Below are 23,605 nucleotides of genomic sequence, written 5' to 3' on the forward strand. Positions count from 1 at the left end.
TGTTTCCCCTCCTCTAAACAAGGGTTTTTTTAAGAATCAAGGTCAGGATCCTCATTTCCAGGGGAACATGAGTTCATTTCAGTAACAGGTTTTGTAACAGGTTCAGCAGGGTTAGAGATTAAAGCACTTGGGTTTAACGTGGTATCCGAATGCAGCACAAACATTTCTATTCCAGGTTTAGATGAACAGCTTCACACATACCCCGCCTTCCCGCAGCGCAGGTGCAAATCCCTCCCGCAACTCATTGAAGCCACGGCACCTCCAAGAGATAATGTCACAGGTCTCCTCCCAGAGCCACCAAGTGAGGTGTAAACCCCCAAAACCAGCCCCTGTTCCCCCACTACAGCCTGCCCAGGTACCCTGCAGCAATAACCTCACTGCATCTCTTCCTCAGGCCATAACTCCACAGTGGGTGAGACACAAGGGACAAAAAGTGTCCGGGTACGCTGGACGTTGATATCGCAGCCCCAGGCATCAGAGATTTGCACAAGACCAATTTACCAGTTCAGCCCCTGCGTGGCAGCGGAACGAGGGGGGTGACGCTGGGGACAACTGTGTGCCCATACGTACCCATCATCGTGTCTGTCCCGCTGATGGGGGGTGTGTGGCTGGAGACCCCATACGGCGTGGAGGCAGAGGAGAAGCCAGACACGGAGGGGAGCCCGCCGTTCACCTCTCCTGAGTGCAGCTGGTAGTTCTGCCGGACAGGGGAGAGGGGTGAGACGCGTCCCCAAAAGTCCCCCCTGCCGGCAGCTGCCCCAAGGCGGGGTGAGGTGACACACTGTCACTGAGCTGAGTCCCCAGCCTGCCCAAAGGGACACGTGGGGACACATAGGGACACATTACCATGCGTTCGTGCTGATGTAAACTGTTGAAGCCGCTGGCCTGTGGGAGCGGGGAGGACGAGCTGCCCAGCATGGCACCATAACCCGACTGGCTCATGGCACCCGGGGAGCTCCACAGGTCAGGCGAGTTGTGGAGCCCATCTGAAAGGAAAAGTGGAGCTGAGGGACCGTGTCTGTCCCCACCATGTCCCGCCTACAATGAGCATCACTGAGAAAATTAGAGCAGTTTTGGGGCTGGTTTGTGTCTCATGAGCTCCTACCCTGAGCTCCCTGTCGCTGTGCAATTCCTCCCGTGATCCGTACCAGGCCAGGCAGCCCCTGCACTATGCCGGGGATTGTTCATAACTCACCTGCCATATAAAAGGCTCCGGGATACACAGTGCTGGGAGGTTTTGAGGGTGTATATCCAGCTGGATCCCTGCTGTAGTCGTCACCTGAGTTGGATGGATACACCTATGGGGCAGGAAAGGGGGTGAGAAGTGCTTGGCCCCACCGTGGCCCCACATGTCACCCCACCCCATGCACAGAATTGTTTTGTTTGGTAAAGCTCCTCAAGATCAACAAGTCCAACCGTTCCTCCATCCCCAGCACTGCCCCGTGTCCTGAGAACCTCATGTCCGTCTGTCCAACCCCTCCAGGGATGGTGACTCCAGCACTGCCCTGGGCAGCCTGTTCCAATGCCCCACAGCCCTTTGGGGAAGAAATTGTTCCCCGGATCCAACCTCAACCTCCCCTGGTGCAACTTGAGGCCGTTTCCTCTGCTCCTGGCGCTTGTTCCTGGGGAGCAGAGGCCAACACCCTCTATGCTACAACCTCCTTTGCGTTCATCCACAGCACCAGATGCCAGAGTTGCTCCCACAGCAAAGCTGGGGGAACCGAAGCAGCTCAAAGTCACGGTGACGGCACCAAACCCAGGGAGCGGCGCAGGGGATGGGGTTGTCACACAGATGTGTCCCCTCTGCCTTCCCGTCACAGAGCAGATCACACAGCCCCTCTGGCACCAGCAGGAATTTCAGCTCTCTGCTCTAGTTCCTTTTTCTGCAGCTATAACTTTTTCTTGGTAACCACAAAAGCCATCATTCCTGTGTACTGACCCTGCACCCATGGGCTGGGTGGTGGTGACGGGACCAGCGAAGATTTGGGACCTGCTCAAACCTTTTGCGGAAGTCGGCCCGTCTCGCTTAAGGGTAAACTGAGGCACAGGGGAAGCTGAGGGCTGAGCAGTCCCTGGAAAGGGATGTCACACGGGAGGGGATGCTCTCGGACAGCTTTGGGCCAGATTTCTGTTAGCCACATTATTTAACAGCATATTAAGCAAAAGAAAAGGATTTTTTATTTTCTTCTCAAATAACCAAACCCATCCTAGAAAGCCCTTACCAAAAATCACCCTGTGCCAGTGCAAAAACATACTTTTTTTTCTTTTCAAGCAGAAATTCAACACGCAAAGAAACTGAAACACCACTCAAAATGACGTGAGAACTTTGGTTACAGCTTATTTTCATCCCTCGTTGATTCATTCTGAAACTGTTAATAATTTTTTTTTAAATCCAGCCGAAAGCAGAGGTGGGTGCAGGGGCTGGCTGGGCTCTGGAAGACTCAGCTCCCTTTGGAAAGGAAACCTGCCCCGAGTTTCTGTTCCCCCACACCGAGCCAGTTCCCTCCGACCCCTTGTCCTCGCCCAGCGAGAAGAGGCAAAATTATTCTCTATTAATGCAACTGGCCAGAACACCAAGAATTACTTCTTTTTTTGTGGAGTGTAACAGAAAATAGGGGTCTTTTTGTTAAAAAAAAAGCTCTGAAAAGCACCAGTGATTTCACTTAAATATATTGCTTTATTTTCCCCAGGTTCCTGCTCTCAGAGCAGTTTCCCTTGAAACTGGGGGGGCTCAGAGCTCCCAGAGGCAGCTGGAACCTGAAGGGCAATGGGGAGCTGAAAGCAACTTGTGGGCATCAGTGCTACAGATTGGGATTGGGGAATTTGTAAAATTAAAAAAAAAAAAAAAAAAAAAAAAGAGAGAGAGGGGGAAGGGAAAATCCTGACAGACACTGGCAGCTGCCCTTTGTTCCTTGCTCAAAAAAGATAATTCGCAGGATGGCATTGGGTGCCGCGGGTGCCTGGAGTCACGCGTGGGCAGCGCGCGCGGCCGGGGAGAGCGGGGGAACGAACGGAGGAGGCTGCAAAGGACGAGAATCCCGTAAATTGACTTTTCCTCTAATTTGATTAAATAGCGGGAGCCGGGCCGGGGGAATGGAGCACAGCACGTCTAATAGCCCCGCGCCATCTGCCAGGGGCTGGCAGCTGGCCAGCGCGCGCGGCAGCTGTGCGGCAGCGGACGGGGGGGCCGCTGCGAGCTGCAACATCCATTTCAGAAATCCAGAGTGAAAATAAAAAGAATAAAATAGCGGGGATGGAAAGCAGGGGGGAGCTCGATTGTGCCTGACCCCCCCATCTCTTGTTGGGTCCTGAGGGGCAGGTTTCACTGCAGCCGTGTTCCTAGTCCCCCTAAATCTTTAATTCTTCTGCTCAGCGCAGGGGAGGCTGTGAAAAGCCAACTCTTCTTCCTGGCACCACCCAAGCCGGGAGCATCCCGGTCCTGCCGTGTGCGGGGGATCCAGCCAAGCCGGGGCCGCCGGCCAAGCGCCGCAGGAAACGGTAAATCAGCGCCGGACCCCACTCCCCCAGCGGCCCCAGCGCTCGGCGGCCCCGGGACCTCCAGGTGAGGTAATTTCCTCCGGCTGGAACTGCCAGCGCAGCCAGAGAGCGGCTGCACAGCCCAGCGCTGCGATTCGCAGGGCTTAGCGGGTGCTGGGGGTTTCTTTATCCCTCCCTCTCTGTTTTTCTTGAGCTGGGGTGGGATGTGAGGCAGACTGAAGCTAAACAGAGCGGGGACCAGGCGGCGAATTCGCAGGGCGAAACAGCTCCCGGCCACCACGCTGGCTGCAGCAACTGATCCTGCAGGAACCAACTCACACCAAATCCCTCCCTGGCGTCCTCTGGGGCCTCATCCAGCCCCAGGTCCTGTGCCAGGACATGCCAGACCTGGGGGGTGTGGCCTTGAGCACTACCCCTGCTCTGTGCCACAGGGAGGGTGGAAGGAGCTCTGTGTCCCAGGGGCAGCCCTGGTGTGTGACACTGCCCCAGCACAGCACCTATTTCACAGAATCACAGAATCATTTTGGTTGGAAAAGATCCTCAAGATCATCGAGTCCAACCGTCCCTCCATCCCCGGCACTGCCCCATGTCCTGAGAACCTCATCTCCATCTGTCCAACCCCTCCAGGGATGGTGACTCCAGCACTGCCCTGGGCAGCCTGTTCCAATGCCCCACAGCCCTTTGGGGAAGAAATTGCTCCCCAGATCCAACCTCAACCTCCCCTGGCGCAACTTGAGGCCGTTTCCTCTGGTCCTGGCGCTTGTTCCTGGGGAGCAGAGCCCGACCCCCCCGGCTCCAAGCTCCTTTCAGGCAGGTCAGAGATCAGAAGGTCTCCCCTCAGCTCCTGTTCTCCAGCTGAACCCCCAGCTCCCTCAGCCGCTCCCGTCACCCTTGTGCTCCAGCCCCTCACCAGCTCCGTTCCCTGCTCCCAACTCGCTCCAGCACCTCAAGGCCTTTCTTGGCCCGAGGGGCCCAAAACCGACCCCAGGATTTGAGGCTGGACCTCCCCAGCACCCAGTACAGGGGACAGTCACTTTCACAAGAACTCAACCCAAAGGTCATGGGTTTCAGCACAGGTACCTCCGTGCCCATCTGCAGTCTGAGCTACTTGGTCCCTGCCCGGCATCACCCTCCACATCTCCCTTTACCCATCTCATGCCGTCAGTGTCTCTTGGTGCCTCTGGCAGAATCACTCCCCATTCAGCCACCCGCAGCTATTCCCATCACTGACCCCTCTGAGTTTTCCAAGCAGCTAGGGAATTACAGATTAAAGCACTGTATTTTAATCAGATGTTGATTAACCTATTTATTTTGCGCGAGGTCCAGCGATAACATGGGGTTGGCTCCTGTGCAGGCGAGTCAGACAAGAAAGAGCCTTTGATCCGCTGCCTTTGAGGCCGGCAACTCCTCTTGCTCCACGCTTCTCTCGCTGCCTCGGTGCTGATTTCTCTCCCCAGGTGTGGAAGTTCAAAAACAAACCAAGCTGGAAGTCACGACAAAAAGAGGGCGGCGGGAAGAGGCAGCACGTACAGCAAAAACTGGAGCTTTGTGGGCAAGGGGCAGCCGAGGTGGCAGCCGGAGGGAGGTTTTTGGGCTGGGACAGCCCATGTGCCAGGGTCAGCTCAGGCACAGGGATGGGGCTGAGTTTGGCAAACGCCAAGCGGTTCTTCCTGCGGGAACCGGGGCCCTTTGGGGCACCACGGCCTGTGACCTTTGAAATATGAGGCCAATAAAGGGCCATTTGTCGGGAGCAATGGTTTCCCCACATGTCAGCTCAGGTTTGAAAGCTCTGAATTTCACAAACGTGACGCAGCAATATGGATCCTGCTTTGGGCAGGTTTTCCCTGTTAAAACACAGACTCCTGCAACTCAGCACTGTTGACTAGAGTTGGTTTCTGCATGATGTGGGTCTGCAGGAACAGCCCTCAGTGCCTTCCTCCCCCTCCATCCTCCCACATCGGCAGCTCAGGGTCCATCTCCGAAGGCAGACCCCGTGGGGCAGACGACTGGGTGAGCTTTGCGCAAACAGTGGAGGAACGTTAGAGCACGAGATTTTCCCCTATAGGTGGATGCACAAGGGGGTTCCCTGCGGAATCACAGAATTGTTTCGGTTGGAAAAGACCTGTAAGATCATCTAATTCAACTGTAAAACCACCACTGCCAAGTCCACCACTAAACTGTGCCCCTAAGACCCTCATCTCCATGTCTGTCCAACCCCTCCAGGGATGGTGACTCCAGCACTGCCCTGGGCAGCCTGTTCCAATGCCCCACAGCCCTTTGGGGAAGAAATTGTTCCCGATATTCAATCTAAGCCTCCTGTTCTCCAGCTGAACCCCCAGCTCCCTCAGCCGCTCCCATCACCCTTGTGCTCCAGCCCCTCACCAGCTCCGTTCCCTGCTCCCAACTCGCTCCAGCACCTCGAGGCCTTTCTGGGCGTGAGGGGCCCAGAACTGCCCCCGGGATTCGAGGTTTTTCCTCCCCATTCCCAGCACAGGACGGTCACTGCCCTGGGCCTGCTGGCCACACCAGTGCTGGTCCCAGCCAGGATCCTGTGGCCTCCTGGCCACCTGGGCACACGCTGGCTCGTGTTCAACACCCCCAGGTCCTTTTCTGCTGGTCACTTTCCAGCTGCTCTTCCCCGAGTCTGGAGCGTTCACGGGGTTGTTATGACCCAAGTGCAGGACCCAGCACTTGGCCTTGTTGAATCTCAGACAATTGGCCTCAGCCCATCGATCCAGCCAGTCCAGATCCCTCTGTAGAGCCTCCTGCCCTCCAGCAGATCAACGCTCCCATCCAACTTGGTGTAATCTCCAAACTTACTGAGGGTGCACTCGATCCCCTCGTCCAGATCATCTCATGTCACTTCAGCATCAGCTTTGGCAGCGAGTGGCATGACATGCTCGGGCAAAGGCATGTCTCCAGTACAGCTCCAGTTAAAGCTCCAGCGCAGTCCCAGTTTAAGCTCCAGCACAGCCCCAGTTTAAGAACCAGCACAGTCCCAGTTTAAGAACCAGCACAGCCCCAGTTTAAGAACCAGCACAGTCCCAGTTTAAGAACCAGCACAGTCCCAGTTTAAGAACCAGCACAGTCCCAGTTTAAGAACCAGCACAGTCCCAGTTTAAGAACCAGCACAGCCCCAGTTTAAGAACCAGCACAGCCCCAGTTTAAGAACCAGCACAGTCCCAGTTTGAGCTCCAGCACAGCCCCAGTCTGAGCTCCAGCACAGTCCCAGTTTAAGAACCAGCACAGCCCCAGTTTAAGAACCAGCACAGTCCCAGTTTCAGCTCCAGCACAGCCCCAGTCTGAGCTCCAGCACAGTCCCAGTTTCAGCTCCAGCACAGTCCCAGTTTCAGCTCCAGCACAGCCCCAGCCTAAGCTCCAGCCCACCTGCAGGACAGAGCCTGCTCATCCGCCTGCAAACACGCAAACGCTCCAGCGAGGAATGCAGCCTCGGCCGCCGCGCAGTCAGACAGCTCCCATATTCCTGCAGGAACCCTCCAGCCCGCTCCAATTAGCTTTCCTGGAGATCCCATTACTTCCAGCCACAAAGACATTGTTCAGTGTGTTCCCTCGAACAGCCGCAGGAGCATGGCTAACATATTCCTACAGTCTGCTCGGCTTTCTTATAAAGCAGCCCAGGCAGTGCTCACACCTGGAGCAGCCCCAGCTGCCCGCCTGCGTTACAACTGCTTTGCTTTCCCTTTCTGGAGTGAAATCCGATAATGCCGAATATTACATTTCACTGGGGTACCCGCGACATAACGTCAAACAGATGAGAGCCAGCGAGGGCAGGAGGCAGTGGGGCTGGGGAGGTGCCACCAGCTGCTCCGCACGGGCAGCATCATGGTTCCTTCTCCCCGATGGAGGAGAAGCTGAGAAAACCCTTCCTTGTCCTCCTAAAATCCAAGCTCTCCATGTTTGGGGTGGTTGGACACATAGGGCTGGCTGCTCTCACAGCAGAGAGAGAAGGAACACACAGGGGACAGAGGACAGGGAGGGGAAAATGGGGAAAATGCTCCAGCCACTTACCGAGGAGGGGAGTCCAGGAGGCACCTTCCGAACCTTTTTGGGCTGCCCATCTGGTTTAAAGAAAAGAAGAAAGGGTGTAACTTCTGAAGGGGGTTAGCGGGATGGAAAACAACAAACTACAGCTAAAAGTCTCCAAGGATGGAAGACGCAGGTACAAACAGGGCTCAGATCCCAAATGCCCCATGGCCAAAGTGTCAATAGTGAAAATGTCTGAACTCCTCGCCGCATCTGTGCCCTTTGAGGGCAGGTTTATTTAAACAATTTGACTTGAAGTGGGTTTGCAGGGAGAGGATGCAGAAAGAGAACAAATGCAGGGATGGGGCTGTATTTTCATTTATTCCTTATACAGTAATACACTTGGGAAAGCTTCGCTGCTGGGGGAAGGGGGGATGGTCCCTCCCCAAATCCTCTCTCCAAGTCCAGCTCTGAGCGGGGAGGACTCAGAGTCCTGGGGAATGGAGAAAATTCTGGGAGCTGGTGGGGGAAACATCCCAAGAAGCAGCTCAAGGGGAAATACTGGTTAAAAATTCAGGGGTTTTGTTTGTTTGTTTTTAATTAAGGAAAGCCCCAGCGTAAGGGGTGCAGGGTGATAACACAGCAAATCTGCCAAGCCAGGGACTCTGCTGGGCCTTAGCTCAGGAGAATAAATTCATCGCACAGAATGACCTGATGCAAAAGAATCATTTTCCAGGTTGACAACATAAACCAGCAACATGTCAAAGAGGCAATATAAAAGTGGATGGTTTTTTTTCTGAAAAGCACTGGAAAAAAAAAAGACATGTAACACTGGGTCACTTCTGGTTTCGTTTCTTGGGGAAAACCCAAAATAGCAGGAAGAAAATGACTTTGGAGGGTGCGAGGGGGAACTGTGACAAGAAACACAAGTTCTGGAGAACTCGAAAGTTAAATTCACACCCAGCCTTAACCTTCGTTAAAAGCAAAATGTCTTATTCCTGGGTAGACCCAGGCACAGACAAGTCCTGGCCTGGAACGTTATTTTTATATATATATATGGGGGGGGGGGTGTTCCCCTCAGAAAAAGCAAGTGCCCAATTCACACTTACCCTTTTCCCCCGAAAAGAAGACCTACCCCAAAAATAAGCCCTAGCAGGATTTTTGAAGATGCTTGAAATTTAAGCCCTACTCCAAAAATAAGCCCTAGTTACAGTTCATTAAAAAAGTCAATCTAAGTAGTGTCCAGGCAGCTATACAAGAAACTTACGATGGAATTTAAGGTTTGGAGAGTTAGGATGATGTTCCAGATGATGACGACATGACTGTATTTGAATAAATTTTGATTTTTGTTCAGGAATACATGCAGATTGTTCTTCATGGAAAAATAAGACATTCCCTGAAAATAAGCCCTAATGCATCTTTCGGAGCAAAAAATAATATAAGACCCTGTTTTATTTTTGGGGAAACAGGGTCTGTGCACACAAGGCAACATTGGTGCTTTCAGACCTGATTCGAGCACCCGTCCAGTCGACAGTTACTTGACCAAACCGCGGGACAAACCGGAGCGGTGGCACCCGAGGGTGACACAAAGGGACTTACCTATGTTGCTCTCAGCACCTCTCCTGCGAGGATTGTTGGGGTAAGAAAAATACTGAGACCCCCCTTTGACGCCGGTGGGGGAAAGCGTGCTGGGACTGGCGATTCCCATTTCACTGGGCAGGAAACCAGTCTGCAAACAAGGAGACAGAAAAGCCCTTCCATGTAATTATGCTGCAAAAAACCACTGCGCTCGCTGGGAGAGAACAGAGTCGCCTTGAGTCACCTCTGCACTAATTCAACCGCAGGGAAAGAAATGGGCAAGTCAAAGGGGCAGAAGGAAAACCAAATATGTAAACATGGGGGTAGCGGTGAGAGAATATGTCTGCAACTAGAAAAGGGTCTTTCAAGTGGTGTTTTCTGGCTGGACCCCAGCAAGGAACCTCTCTACGAACTGAGGATGCGAACCAGCAGGTGCCACCGCGGGGAGCATCGCAGTCCCACAGTCCCCTCGAGAGCAGGATGGGACCCGGCCACGGCAAGGGACAGAGCCAGCACTCACCAACCAGCAAACCCAGGGTCCCCCAGGCTGTCACATCCCTCGACCGTATCTAAACCGACTGCAAGAGACAGGAGAGGTTCCGCAGTCTGTCTGCCTGTGCGCATCCAAGCTTCCCCGGCCATAACACCCAGCCCAGGGTGCTGGCACGGGTGGTTTCTCTCCCAACCCCAGCGCCGCACACCTGGACCCATCATAGATCGTTGAATTATAGAAACATTTTGGTTGGAAAAGATCCTCAAGATCAAGTCCAACTGTTTCCCCAGCCCCGGCACTGCCCCGTGTCCTGAGAACCTCATGTCCGTCTGTCCAACCCCTCCAGGGATGGTGACTCCAGCACTGCCCTGGGCAGCCTGTTCCAATGCCCCACAGCCCTTTGGGGAAGAAATTGTTCCCCACATCCAACCTCAACCTCCCCTGGCGCAACTTGAGGCCGTTTCCTCTGGTCCTGGCGCTTGTTCCTGGGGAGCAGAGCCCGACCCCCCCGGCTCCAAGCTCCTTTCAGGCAGGTCAGAGATCAGAAGGTCTCCCCTCAGCTCCTGTTCTCCAGCTGAACCCCCAGCTCCCTCAGCCGCTCCCGTCACCCTTGTGCTCCAGCCCCTCACCGGCTCCGTTCCCTGCTCCCAACTCGCTCCAGCACCTTGTGTTTTACCACGGAAAAGTCAAATCCCTCTGTCTAAACAGAGGAAACTCCTCCCTCACATTTATTGCCTCTGACCTTGGACACAGAGCTGGCAGGAGTGGGAGCCCTGGGTGCTCGTCGGCTCCCGGGATGGAGCAAATGTCCCTTTCCTCTGAGAGACACCCACTGGCATTGCCTCTTCCACCTCCAGAGAGAGTTAAATGTATTTACATGGAGTTTAAGAGAGCTGGCACAGAGCCTTTAAGCAACAAAAGCTTAGCTTTGACCCATCTTCCGAGGGCAACACATTGAAATAAAGAAGGATTTCAAGCTTTTGAGAAACTGGAAAGCAAAACCCACCGCTTTAAAACTCCATCTCCTCTAGAAAGGGGTCAGGGAGGGAAAGAGGAGCTCATGTATTCACAGCTGGTGAAATTCCTGCAATCTGTTCCACCGGTCAGGTTACCTTTTTGCATTGAAACCACTGTGCGCCACGGAGCAGCACAGCCAAGAAAAACGTGGGGCACAGTCCCGGGAGGAAACCCCGAGGGCTAAGCCGCTGCTGCCTCCGGAGAGGCACTGAGATTTTAAGGCCATTTCCCAGAAAAAGGGATTTTCTTCCCCTTCCCTCTCCCTGAGGACAACTCCAGAGGTGGTTAAGGATTAAGCGAGGGGGGAGCCACAGCTCTGCCGCAGAGGACGGTGTTTTGGGGAGGAATGTGCTCCTCATCCAGGGCATCTGCCACTGGACAATTTTCCAGAGCTCTTCAAAAAGAAAAAAAAAAAAAAAAAAGTCAACTCCCCCAAAAACTGGAGCCAGAAGCAACAACTGTTCTAGGGGCCCTGCTTGCCTCCCAGTGCCCAGTACAAGAGGGGTTTTGTCTCCTATACACATCAAATGGGCTCCGTCTCCCATTCTGCCACCTGATCCGTGCCCGCGCCGGGGCCTCTCCTGCCTCCAGCACCACTTGCCCACCCCGTTTCTGTTACCTTATATCTCCCCCTCCTCCACGAAACCCCAGCAAAACCATAACATTAAAAAGCAAGGCTTGGCATCCCTCCCGTTTTTATTTCAGCAGCTTCAGTGGTAAATTAAATCCACTCTGGCACAGACAGCCAGCACAGCTGTTTCAGCAAAGGAAACATCCTCAGTTCAGAGAAGAGGAAATTATGACAAATTCGTGTAAAATTAAAACATGTAGTATGTGTACATGTATAAAATAAAAAGCTGTCCAGCCAAAAGCTGCTCCCTTGAATAAAATGGTGGGACTGTTTCCCCAGGGCCATGATCAGGCACTGACAGGGCAGTTGCAGCAACACATCAAAGCGGAGAGGTGCTCGCTCCTTCCCGAAAAACTATTTCTGGATGCCGGTGATATCAGGCTGGATTATCTCAGGGCTGGTCACTGCGTTCTTGGGCTCTGATTTACGCCTGCGGTGTTCCCCGCGGGGAGCAAATTCTGCCCCGTGGCACAGCCCTGGTCCTGCCGCTGGGGTTCACGTGGGGGGGCCCGCCAGCGCAGGGATGCTGCTGAAGAGGCAGCTCCTCCAGACCATGTCCCTCCCTGACTGCGGAGATGAGCATCTGCTGCAGGTCCTTCACCAACAGAACCACCGTAAAACCAAAATACTGCCCGATATAATGTATCATTTTGGTTGAAAAGCTCTGACAACTCTCCTGAGCCAGTACTGCAGACCCATGTAAACCCCCGATACTCCACAGAGGTCTCCGAGCAGAGCAGATGCTTTCTAGGACCTGGTGCTGAGGCAAGACGCAAACCCCCAGGTTGCTTTTCATTCCCGAGCTCTCGCTCCTCACAGCTTAGCCAGTAAATGAAGGAAAAAATCTCAAAGTATTTATCATTACCTGGTTTAGTCCCGGCATCCCCGTCTCTCTTCCGAATGTGGAGTACGAGGCTCTTTCACCGCTCTTCCCTACAGTGGAGAAAAGAGAGGGGTTTGCATAAAGGGAAGGAGAGGTTTTGCCCCTCCCGGGTGTCCCGCCGAGGTGCGAAGCCTGGTCTCATCACGCAGCTTCCTCCTCCCGTCCACAAAAGCCACTGCCTCCCATAACAGCTTGTTGCTAGAACAGAAGCTCTTTTCAAGTTCATGGACAGCAGGACTCAGCTGGTCCAGAAACGGCAAAACCCCAAAACTGCAGTGATGCAGGGAAGTGCTTGTGGCCATGGAAACTAGTTGTGTCAGCCCAGAGCAAAAAAAAAAGAAAAAAAAAAAATCCCTCCAGACATGTTAAAAAAAGCCAGCTGAATTTGGCACAGAGGCAGCGACAGAGCAAACCGAAAGCCAGGCACGAGTGACCAGACTCTGCGAGCACTTCCATACAATACGAAACACAATTCCAGCGCACGCCGAGCGTGCAGAGCTGAGTTCCTCACGGCACCAGGATCACCTTCTTCCCCTTTTCCCAGTGGAGATTTAACTTTCCAAACCCCCCTCCAGCTCTAAAGAGCAGGAATTCAGTAGAAAAGCTTTTCCATCCTTTCCAAGCCCCCTCGGCTGGGTCCCCCCCCAGTCGGAGCATCCCCGTGCGAGCCAAGCCCACGTGTCCCAGCGCTGCCGAGGGAACTTTATTACCCACCAACCACTTTTATCAAACACACTCAACCTCACCCTGCCCACATGCTGCTGAAAATAGTGATTTCAAGACGGAGAATGAAAAAAACCCCAAAACACGCACATGGTGAAATGCTTCCATTTGGAAATGTCCTTGTGGTATCATCCTTTGTGGTTGCACCGTGGTCCCTGGCATGCAGCACCCACGGGTGCTAGGGCAGTGTGGCCACCCCGGGGACGGGCCCCAGGGACAAAGGTAACAGCTCTGGGGCAGGCAGCAGCATGACAGTCTGCCTTTCCCCCACCCAAAGCAAAATTAGACATTTTCTAGTGGGGAACAGGTGGTTTTTCTTTTAAAAAAATGAAAAACTGGACTGCAAATATATGAGGGATTTTCCCCTGCTGTTAATTACAGCCAGCAGGGAAAAGGGGAGGGCAGAGGGAAATGGAAGATGATCAAGAAGGACTTGACCGTGGGGCAGGATGGCCCCCGCACGGGGGACTCTGCCCGCGACGCCACCGCGGGGTGTTGGGCTTGGCCATCCCACCCCCGCAAAAACCCTTCCCCAAAAAGGGGCGATCGCATCCAGCCTCCAGGCTGGCTTAGTAAGCAAAACTGGGAGAGGGAGGGTTTTGCCAATCTGCTTAACCTAAAGCTAAACCTCACTGATGAATGGTAAAATGCAGGTTAACGCATCGGGGTGATGTTCGGACTGATCTACACATGGTGAAGAGGTCTTGGGGAGCAGGTGAAGAGGAAGGAAGAGCAAATTTCCCCAGAGTAGCCCCCACTGAAGCACAGAGCAGAGAGATGGAAGAACGAAGAGGCTGCTCAGTTTTGCAAACTTCGCATGGGGGCCTTGAGCTCAAGCCAAAATTTCGCGAGTGGGTTTTCCCCACCACAACCCCCGAACCCGAGACCCCAGTTCCCACTGGTGCTGGGATGAACGTGGCCTGTCGGCATCCCGCTGGTCCCCACCTCTTGCGACAGCCGGGTGCTGCCGCCGTTTCATTTCAGAGGCTTAAATGTTAAGTAAACAAAGGTCAAAATGTCAGTGGACGGATCTCCTAAATGACCTAATTTCTAAAAGAGCTTAGCAGCTCTATCTGCCGCAGCGCCGGCGACGGCACACAAATAACTCCGCAGGTTGTGGCGATGGGCAGGCAGCGATTACTCCTAAACCAGAGGAAAATCAGGGCAATGCCACGAGCCTGTATCTGGTCAGCAAGGGCCAGGCCTCCCATCCCGAGATTATATATGTAATATAATAGATGTATTATATACCACTCGGATCAGCGGGTAACTCACAATTTGGAAAGGGAGGGCAGCTCCCCCCGACCAGCCCCGCACCCTCCTTCGTCATCACATAAAAAGCGGAAAAAGCAGCAAAAACCTCAGTGGGAGAAATTTTACATTTCATTATCTGGGAGAACAAAGCAGAAGGAAGAACGGCAAATTATTTCTGGATCAGTATCTATCTAGCCAATTGAAATTTAAAAAAAGGCCACAAGTTGGGCAAGAAAAAGCTGAAGTTGCCAGCAGAAGGTGCTGTTTCTGCTGCTGGGGAAATGCCACGGGTGGCAAATGTGGCTCTGGCAGGACTTGCCATGGCCCACAGCCCAGGGGCGCCAACCAGAAAAGGTAGAGAAACTCTAGGACCATGGCAAGGACAAGGACAGAGTCAGGAAGAGGCAGAAAACACCAGGAATTGCCTCAAACACTCCTGACTGAATTACTGAACTCCTGCAGATGGGTGTTAAGGAATCTTTCAGGGATCAGGGAAATAAAAATCAGAAGATACTGGGAGTAAATCCCTGAAATCCTGCAGATGGGTCTTAAGGGATCTTGGGGGAAAAAAAAAAAAAAATCAGAAGACATTGGAAATAAACCCCTTGAATGGGAAAGGCGTTTCCCTCGGAAATCTGTTGGATTTACCTCTGCAAATTTGTGCGTGCAAAGGTGAAGCCTGGCAGGTGGCACCTTGAGCAAGGAGCATCCAGAAATGGCCTAGGAGTCTTTAATATTTCCAGCGATGCCGTGAAGAGCTTCACTGCGCATCCTGGCAGCCCCTCCTGCCTGTGCCGCTTCCATCCCAGCAAAACCAGCCTTTTCCCAACCTTGCTCCTCTCCCCAGCATGTTCGCTCCTGCAGGATCAGCCAGAGCCTCCCCGGACCTGCCCTCACCCAGGGTTTGTGCGGAGACGCCCCCGTGCACCCTCTGCTCCCTCCTCCCAAAGGCGGATTTTGCTCCCGGGCTTGGGGAATAAAAACTCCCCTTTCCCGAGGTTGCCGGTGGGGTTTGGCCTCAGCGCCCGGGACGACGGCAGCATCTCACGCCCACCAAAGCAAGCCTCACTTTTAAGTGAACTTGCGATTTTGCCGTTTCTCTCCCCAAGACAAGCCCCACTCGCAGATGGGTATAAATAAGCCAAGAAAAGGCGATTCGGCACTGCCTACAGGTTTCACCAGCTGGGAGGAAGACAGGTGCTTTTCTGAGGGTCCTGCCAGCCCATGGACCCCGTATCACCCCGAAACAGAGCCCCAGTGCAGCCCCCAGCACCCACCGCCCAGTACAACCACCCACCGTGTGCCACCCCCAGCCCCATGCCGGTAATTCCATTAAAGTTACAGCCTGGGGAAATAGGAGAGGAAAAACACAGCCGGGGATTAAAAGGGGGGAGGAAAAAAAAAAATGTTAACAAACCAGGAGCAGTGACAAACCCTGTCCGTAGGCAGATTAAAAGCATTATCCAGGAGGAACCCAACGCACAACAGCTCACAATACACACAAGATTAGAAACACTCCTCTGAAAAGAAGCTAATTACTAGAAATAATTACTAGAAAGAAATCTGTTATGGCTTATCAGTTTCCCCGCTGTTTAAGCAATCCTCCCCAGCTGAAGATGGATGGTAGAAGAGTGGAAGACTTTGTAGATTGGTGATTTAAAGCAAACAGAAAAGCCCTCCTCACCCCCCAGGACAAGCTGGTTCATCACCACGCTGTGTCCTGGCACCACCCTGGGCAGCCAGGAATGGTCCCTGTCATCCAGGGAAGGTCCTTGTCACCCCTCTCCACCCAAGGCCAAGATGTTCAGAGCTCGCCGGGATGGCACCAACAGCTCAAAGCTTGAAAATTCAGAGGAGGAAGTGATGGAGCTCGCAGATGTTGCTACTGCACCCTGCTCATCAGCCTCGGGTCAGAGCACGGACGAACTTACATTTTTTTTAATTTATGTAATCCCATCCAGTGCAACCCAGGCCAGAGTTCCCCACGCAGTCAGTCTCGCAGACAACTCTGGTTTTCCACATCACCTTGTGGAGCTGAAGCTGTGGCAGAGAAGGAACCTGGGCTTTGGGAAACATCCGACTGAAAATTGTTCTTGTGCTGTTCCCTTCAAAAAGTGCATGAGTGGCGTCACCCGCAGCTCTCAGGGAGCCCCAAGGGGAGCGCAAGGCCAGCTCGGGGTGCGGCACCCGTAGGCCTCGCTGTCAGTGCAGCCCCTTTCCTGCCCTGTGCTCACGGTGCCTCCCTAAGCCAAGTGCCCCATCGTGCTGGGTGCTGCGTGTCCATCAGAAGAATCATAGACTCACAGAACGGTCTGTGTTGCAGGGCCCTTCCCAGCCCCCCAGTGCCCCCCTGCCATGAGCAGGGACATCTGCACCAGCTCAGGGTGCTCAGAGCCCCGTCCAGCCTGGCCTGGGATGTCTCCAGGGATGGTTCAGCCACCACCTCTCTGGCCAACCTGGCCCAGGCTCTCACCACCCCCAGGGCCAACAATTCCTTCCTCATGTCCAGCCTGAATCTCCCTCCTTTAGTTTAAACCCATCACCCCTTGTCCTATCACAACAGGCCCTGCTCAAAAGTCTGTCCCCATCTTTCTGATCAGCCCCTTTTAAGTCCGGAAAGGCCGCACTAAGGTCTCCCCGGAGCTTCTCTCCTCCAGCTGAACCCCCCAGCTCTCTCAGCCCGTCCTCCCAGCAGAGCTGCTCCAGCCTCGGGTCGTTCCTGGGGCTCCTCTGGCCCCTCTCCAGCAGGTCCATGTGTGTCTGTGCTGGGGACCCAGAGCTGGACCAGCACTGCGGGGGGGCTCACCAGAGCGGAACATCCATAAGCCCCAATTACCACATCTGTGTGTCCCAGCTGAAAAGAAATCAGTACTTTTTCTTTCAAAGCACGCTACGTCAATTCAAACCCATTTTTTCCTTTATCCAAACTGCCACTACACCCAGCAGTTCCCAAATCTTTCTCCTCAAACCCCTGCTCTTGTTAGATCAGTTTGAGAGTGGCAAAATAGTCTCGTATTTAAAAATTCATCAGTTCTACTCAAGTGGCCCACCAACACGAGCTGGCCTCGTGCCCCCGGGGGGGAACTTGCTGGAAACCAGGCCCTGGCAGCTGAAGTGACACATCTCCAAAACTCGCCTTTCCCTCCCACTTTGCTACTGCTCTTACACTAGTGTAGGCAAAAGCGCTTTTTTTTCTGCTCTTTTTTCTCTCCCCTACCACTTATTGTTTTGCTACTTGAAAAGTTTTCAGAAGCAGCTTGGTAATGAGGAAGAGCAAATCCCATCCGTGATCTTCCTCTGGTCCATCCTTCTCAATACATTGAGGCAAAATAAAACTTATTTATGTATTTTGCGATCTGCCCCATGAGTTGATGTTTTCTGCTTTAATCCACACTCAATTTTAGGAACAAAACACCTCCTGGCTGCTCTCTCCCGGCCACCCCGGCTCCTGCTTTGGCGCTGGAGCTCCTGGTGTCACAGCCAAACTGCCCAGGCCAGCGGCTGAGACCCCATTTCGGTGGGAGGAGACGCAGCCCCGGCCGGTGTTGAGCCTCAGGCACGGTGCGTGGCCACCGTCCTGCCGGCCACAAGGCCAGGCTCGTCCTCCGCTGTGGAGAAGCTGGTGGAAATCACCCGCTGGAGCAGCACAGGCTCCAGCTCCACGTGCTGGGGACCGGCTGGGCTCGCAGCCTCGCCAGGGAGTGCCGCGGCACTTGCCAAAGCCTGGGAGCCCTGGCTTTGAGAGGAAGCCAAACGTGTCTTCCTCGCACACATCAAAGGGGAAACCTCTGTGCTCCTCCCTGGGCAGCTCCTTCACGGCTGAAAACCCTCGAGGCTGCCTTGGCCCCGGGCGTGGGGCAGGTTAGGATGGGTCTCCCCCACACACATCCCCGAGAAATCCAGCTGAATTGCATCAAGGCTCCCCCGCCTCATTAAGAAACATCTCTTCTGCTTTGCTTACATCCTCCTGGGGCAGAAAATTAGAAGGAAAAACTGCCCTTGCAGGACAGTGGGAAGCTGCTCAGAAATGCTCTTCCACGCCTGTGCACGACACCCAAGGGATGATTAAACATCGTCCCCCTGACAGCAAGAGGGGTGGCAGCGGGGAGCAGGGCTGGGGGCGAGTCCCTCACCCCAGACGCAAGCCAGGACGAGCCAACACAGCTGCTCCTTATAGCACCCCACTCCTCAACTCCCACTTCCGAATTCACACAAACCCTTCCCAACCAGCTCTGCAGGAGGAGCCTCCTGTCGTGGTGGGGATTTTCTGTTTCAAACACAATTCCCTCTTCTACCCCCAACCTTCCAACCACGAGCAAACTCCGCTGGCTGCGGGATCCTTCCATGCTCACCGGGGGGTTTAACCACCGCTGCGTGGGCAAAGGTGGGGAGGACTAACCCCAGTTCCTGACCTAATGCCATTAGAGCTCTCTCGAAGCCCTTCAGGATGGATATTTTCTGCTCATAATCTCTCCTCCCACCCCTGAGCTGAGAGAGGTAACTGGGTGAATTGTTGCATGCATCTGGCCACGCACGGTCACTGTCCTGGCACTCACCAGTCCCCGCCAGCTCCTCATGCTGCCTGGTTGCAGCAGGAGATGGAGGAGCCAGACGGGGCTGCTGGAGCCTAGCAGGACACAAGAGGGACCCCCCCAAACCCCACTGCAGCAAAGTGGGGGCACCTCCAGCTCCCTGCAGAGCCTGCACCGCCCAGGGGCCGTGGGGTTGGAAAGCAAAGCAGCCACCAGCCTGTTGGAAGAGCCTAACGATGAGCTGGGGCTTTTCTCCCTCTCTCCTGATTCTTTTCCTCCCTTGATTACCAGCTCCCAAAAGCAAACTCAGCCCATCCTGTGCCAGCACAGCATCAATCTCCACTATTGCCTCTGGGTGCTGCTGTAAAGTTGGGAAAAATCACAGAATCATTTTGGTTGGAAAAGACCCTCAAGATCATTGAGTCCAACTGTTTCCCCAGCCCCGGCACTATCCCATATCCCTGAGAACCTCATGTCCGTCTGTCCAACCCCTCCAGGGATGGTGACTCCAGCACTGCCCTGGGCAGCCTGTTCCAATGCCCCACAGCCCTTTGGGGAAGAAATTGTTCCCCAGATCCAACCTCAGCCTCCCCTGGCGCAACTTGAGGCCGTTTCCTCTGCTCCTGGCGCTTGTTCCTGGGGAGCAGAGCCCGACCCCCCTGGCTCCAAGCTCCTTTCAGGCAGGTCAGAGATCAGAAGGCCTCCCCTCAGCTCCTGTTCTCCAGCTGAACCCCTCAGGTCCCTCAGCTGCTTCCCAGCACACTCATAAGATAAATAATCACAAATACAGCAGCTGTCATGCATGTCAGGCACTGATGAGACCCTCTGGACAGCAGCTCCTCTAAGCACAGCTTTGAGAGCACCTTCTGGAGCAGGTCCAACATGGGGAACAGCAACGCCAGCCAGTGCTCCCACCACCACATGCCATCTCCCCGGCTTTGGCCACTTACCCACCAGCCCAGCTCCCAGGAACGGCGATGATGAGATGCTGTTGTGGGACGGCAGGTCCCTGTGCTCGCCGTAGTGGGGGCCTTCGCCATAGCTCTGCTGGAGAACACAGCAGAGTTACCACCGGGCACGCCGAGCGGAACGCCGAAACACACGAGCTCAGTTTCTGCCATCACAGGAAGGCTCAAAGCCAAAGGCTCCCCGTGCAAAGGGCACAGAAATGATCTTATCCTCACACAGGGGAGAGCAGGGCAGTGCAGCCACAAGCCTGAGGCATTGGGAGGGGATATGGCACCAAAACAGGGACATTCGGGGGGTTTGCCCCACGCTGGCTGCTCTGGGGCTCGGCACCCACTAGCTGAGAGCCTAGCAGCCCTCTCGCCGAGCCAGGGGGGCAAAGGGGCGAGGAGAAGACCTATAAAAATGAGAAATGACACCACGACGCCTGCTCCGGCACTGACCTAAGGGAAGGGAAAGGTGCCATTGCAAAAACGAACCACACAAACCCATTAAAACACGAGCGTCTGTCAAAATAACACCATTTCAATTAAGGTAATGTCTTTTCTATCTTCCTCTCCCCAGGTCCCAGTCAGATGCTGCCGCAACCTCAACTCATAGAATGATAGAATTGTAGAATGTCCTGAGCTGGAAGGGACCCACAAGGATCAAGTCCAACTCCTGTCCCTGCACAGGACAAGCCCAAAACCTTTTCAAAACCTGTCCCATGCTCTCCATCTGCACCTCGGGCGCCTTGGCTGGCCAGCAGGATTGATTCTTCCCAAAACTAGCCCCAGTTGGTGCCTCGGGCTCCCAAAGCCCACGGTGGGGGCACAGCGCATCGGGTGACATCCCTCTACCTGCCCCCCCATTTGGGTACCCCACGGCCAGGAGTCCCCGCTCCCCACACCAAAGCCGAGGGTGTGGGCCTGGGGGCGGTTTTTGGAGGAGAAGCCTCTCCAGGGGGGACCTCAAGGCAGCAAAACCAGGAAGATGGGGACGGGTGGTCACCTGCTGCCACCCTCACAGGGTGTCAAATGTCCAAAATGGGGCGAGAAAAGCCGTTCCAGGGTTAGACCCAACCTGGGCACAAACTCATGGTAAAGCCTGTTTATTTTGGTTGGAGCGTGGTGTTTGTGCCCTGTCCTTACCCTTCCTTGGTCAAATGTGGAGCTGTTTTGATCTCCCGTTCCCCAGGAACCTGATCCCGGTCTTTCATCCAAACCTGCCAAAAAACAGGAAGAACAAAGGTTACTCTTGCTTTATCAGCAAAGCCTCAAAGGTGTTCTTGCAAAATTAACTCTTCCTTCTACAAACAAAACAATATTTTCACTATAAACCACTTCCACTTGGCGTGACTGATCTTCCCCTCTCCCTCCTCACCTTCCCACTCCAGCCGGGAGTTTATTCCACAAACCTCAAAGCAAATCCCACCACAGCCTGGAAACACTTCAAAACACAGGGCAGTGGGAAGAGGAGAAACAAGTATTGTAATTCGCTTTATTCCAGAGAGTGTCAATGAACCTCTTCTCCCCAGAGACTGATGGCGAAGAGGATGATGAGTTAAAAACTCATCGCATCCATCCCGATGCTCCAGCGGGATCCAATTTTTGCCCACAGTGCTGCTATATCATGGACCAAACTCTGCCCTTCATCGCACCCCAGTAGATTAGACAAGTGCCCAGACCTGAAAGCCCCAGATGGAATTGCTGGGGTACAATGTTACCTGTGGCTTAGTCACGCTCGTTCAAGGGCATTTGCTATTTAAGAGGAAGGTGCACTGCCAACATAGGGACCATCAGAGCACGCTCCCATCCGTCTCATTTTTAGCTCTCCCAAGCGTACCTTTGGCAAAGCGGATCCGACCCCAAAATGGCAAAGGACTGAAACAGGAGAGTTTTGCAATGTGCGGTAGGAAATCATCTCCTTCCATCCTCTGCCAGGTCTACCCAGGCTGCACCTTGGGCTACCGGCACACAAGGGACCCAGGGGAGACAGTGAACCAGGACAAAAAAAAATCCCAGAGTCACATCAAGCAAAGCTCTCGCAGTTAAAGCTGGTACCACAACTGCATGGAAGAAACCTTTCCTGGCAGAGCCTCGACGCGACTGCGCGTTTCCCGACTGTGCTGGTCCACCTCCTCTGAAGTCGGCATCTCCCCATTCAAAGGCACTGGCAGGGCCTGACATGAGGTTTTCTTCCAGGAGCAGAGACCCGCTCACAGCACCGGTGGCAGGGACGGTGGCAGGGACAGGGGTGCGTGCAGGAGCAAGGACACGGGGCGGGGGCAGGGTTGCAGGGCGCACTCCAATTTCATTTTAGCAAAGCTGATTATTATGGCAAACACGCTGTGTATTTGTCTCCTCCGCTCCCCTTACAGTTCATTTAACCAGAAACTTCTTTCAAATTACATCCTTCTATTTCTGTGCCTTTGTGTTAATCATTTCTCCAGAGAATTGGTGTTTAATTGCTGTCTAATTTGCATAATTATGCATATTAATCTCAACACCTAATGAATATTCATAATTCTCATTTAGATTTTGTTTTCTAATCAAAAATTTCCAATGTGATTACTGTGCAGAGCAGGGATAAGCCTCTAATAATACCTTGGATACTAGGGAGAATTACTGCCAATTCTCCCACCTCCTACTTCCTAGAATAAACTTTTGCTTTGCTAATGTGTTTTTCTAAAGCAATTCATCTGCATACCCTGCAAACACCAATGGAGAGCAGGAGGCAGAAATGCTCCTCTCTATTCATTTTGCTTTCACGGGTGTTTTTAAAGCTTCCCAACGGTCAGGGCAAAGACACGAGCAGGAACCGCGGCCTCAGCCATCCTTGGCAAACTCATCCCTTTGCCCTGGAAGGACAAGGACGGCGGCACTGACCGGGCTTTGGCTGAGGCTGGTGGCCCCACAAGACTCCTCGGGAGCCCCAGAGCCAGAGGGGGAGCTGAGGCACAGGTGTCTCCATCCCTGCACTGGGCAAGACGTGTGTTCGTGGGTCTTGGGTCACCCTGTCCTCCCGCAGAGCCACCCACTCCTGTCCCTGACCCATCGGTGGCAGAGGAGCATCCCCAGGCTGGGATGCGCAGGGAGCGGGCTCTGAGGAAATTCGGGTGGCTAGAAGCCCAAGATGAATTTTTTGCCAAAATTCCCCCCCAAAAATAAATCAGTCACTGCCAGGCCTCCACAAAGGAGGGAAGAGGGGACAGCGGGTGGTACAGGTGACAAAAGCTGAGGCCAAGAGGCTCATGCAACTCCCAGACGTGGCAAAACCCTCTGCACGAGTGACCTCCACACCGCGGTGCCACCAGAGGGGACAAAACCACATCGGGGGCTCCAACGGCACATACCACGGCAGGCTGCGAAGGACGAGCCGCTCACCCAGAGTTGCTCCAATCCCTGGGAGATGTGGCGCTCGGTGTGAGCAGCCCCCACCACCTGGGGAAACCCAAGAGGTCATTTTTTCTTTCCCTCCAGGTGCTGGTGACATGTGGTCGCGGCTGGCAAGGTGAAGCGAGGTTATCGCTCTCCCATCCCATCAGCAAAGCAAGCGGCACACAGCTCTGCAAGCCAACCCAAAGGCTCAGCCGCCTCTGAATGCGCCCGTGACAGCAAACGCCTGAAACCTGCTGGAAAAAAAGGTCTTGTGCCTTCCCCAAGCTGCAGTCACCTGCATGAAAGGTGTTGGCAAAAATCTCCCGTTTTCAGCCTGGATGTGTTTGAAGGGGTTGGGGATTTCTGGGATGAAGCCAGGAAAAAACAGACTGCCCGCTTTCGACTTCTGACATCTGTCCTACATTCAATCCCAACCTGCTCTTCCCTTCGTATGGAGGAAGGATCTGAAATTTGGCAGCAAAACGCCCTCTGCCAACCCTGCAAAAAGCCACAGTTTGGCCAAAGGCAGGTGCTTCTGGAGAATGCCCCCCAGCAGGGTTTTGCTCCACTCACGCCATAAAATCCCCAAAGAGGTGGCACCACGGAACGCGGTCACGCTTCCCCCACCGGCAGAGCCACTGACCTTGACCTTCCCACGGGCATCGCCTGGCACCAAGGAGGAGGAAG

At 54.0% G+C, this 23,605-nt stretch overlaps 1 protein-coding gene across 19 annotated transcripts in view; it reads right to left on the reverse strand.

Annotated features, from left to right (window-relative positions):
* TCF3 (transcription factor 3) overlaps positions 1 to 23,605 on the reverse strand; it is a 79,508-nt gene that overhangs the window by 17,720 nt on the left and 38,183 nt on the right. For 14 of the 19 annotated variants that reach the window (XM_065652633.1, XM_065652646.1, XM_065652645.1 and 11 more), the window contains 8 exons: positions 20,690 to 20,763; positions 19,544 to 19,640; positions 12,067 to 12,134; positions 9,082 to 9,211; positions 7,528 to 7,577; positions 1,196 to 1,298; positions 847 to 986; positions 571 to 697 (listed from right to left, as the gene is read on the reverse strand). In XM_065652633.1, the coding sequence (XP_065508705.1) occupies positions 571 to 697; positions 847 to 986; positions 1,196 to 1,298; positions 7,528 to 7,577; positions 9,082 to 9,211; positions 12,067 to 12,134; positions 19,544 to 19,640; positions 20,690 to 20,763 (789 nt within the window). The remainder of the gene's footprint in view (positions 1 to 570; positions 698 to 846; positions 987 to 1,195; positions 1,299 to 7,527; positions 7,578 to 9,081; positions 9,212 to 12,066; positions 12,135 to 19,543; positions 19,641 to 20,689; positions 20,764 to 23,605) is intronic. The other 5 variants (XM_065652636.1, XM_065652651.1, XM_065652650.1 and 2 more) reach the window with 1 other exon arrangement.

Source organism: Caloenas nicobarica, chromosome 27 (assembly GCF_036013445.1).
Source record: "Caloenas nicobarica isolate bCalNic1 chromosome 27, bCalNic1.hap1, whole genome shotgun sequence".
Taxonomy (NCBI): Eukaryota; Metazoa; Chordata; class Aves; order Columbiformes; family Columbidae; genus Caloenas; species Caloenas nicobarica.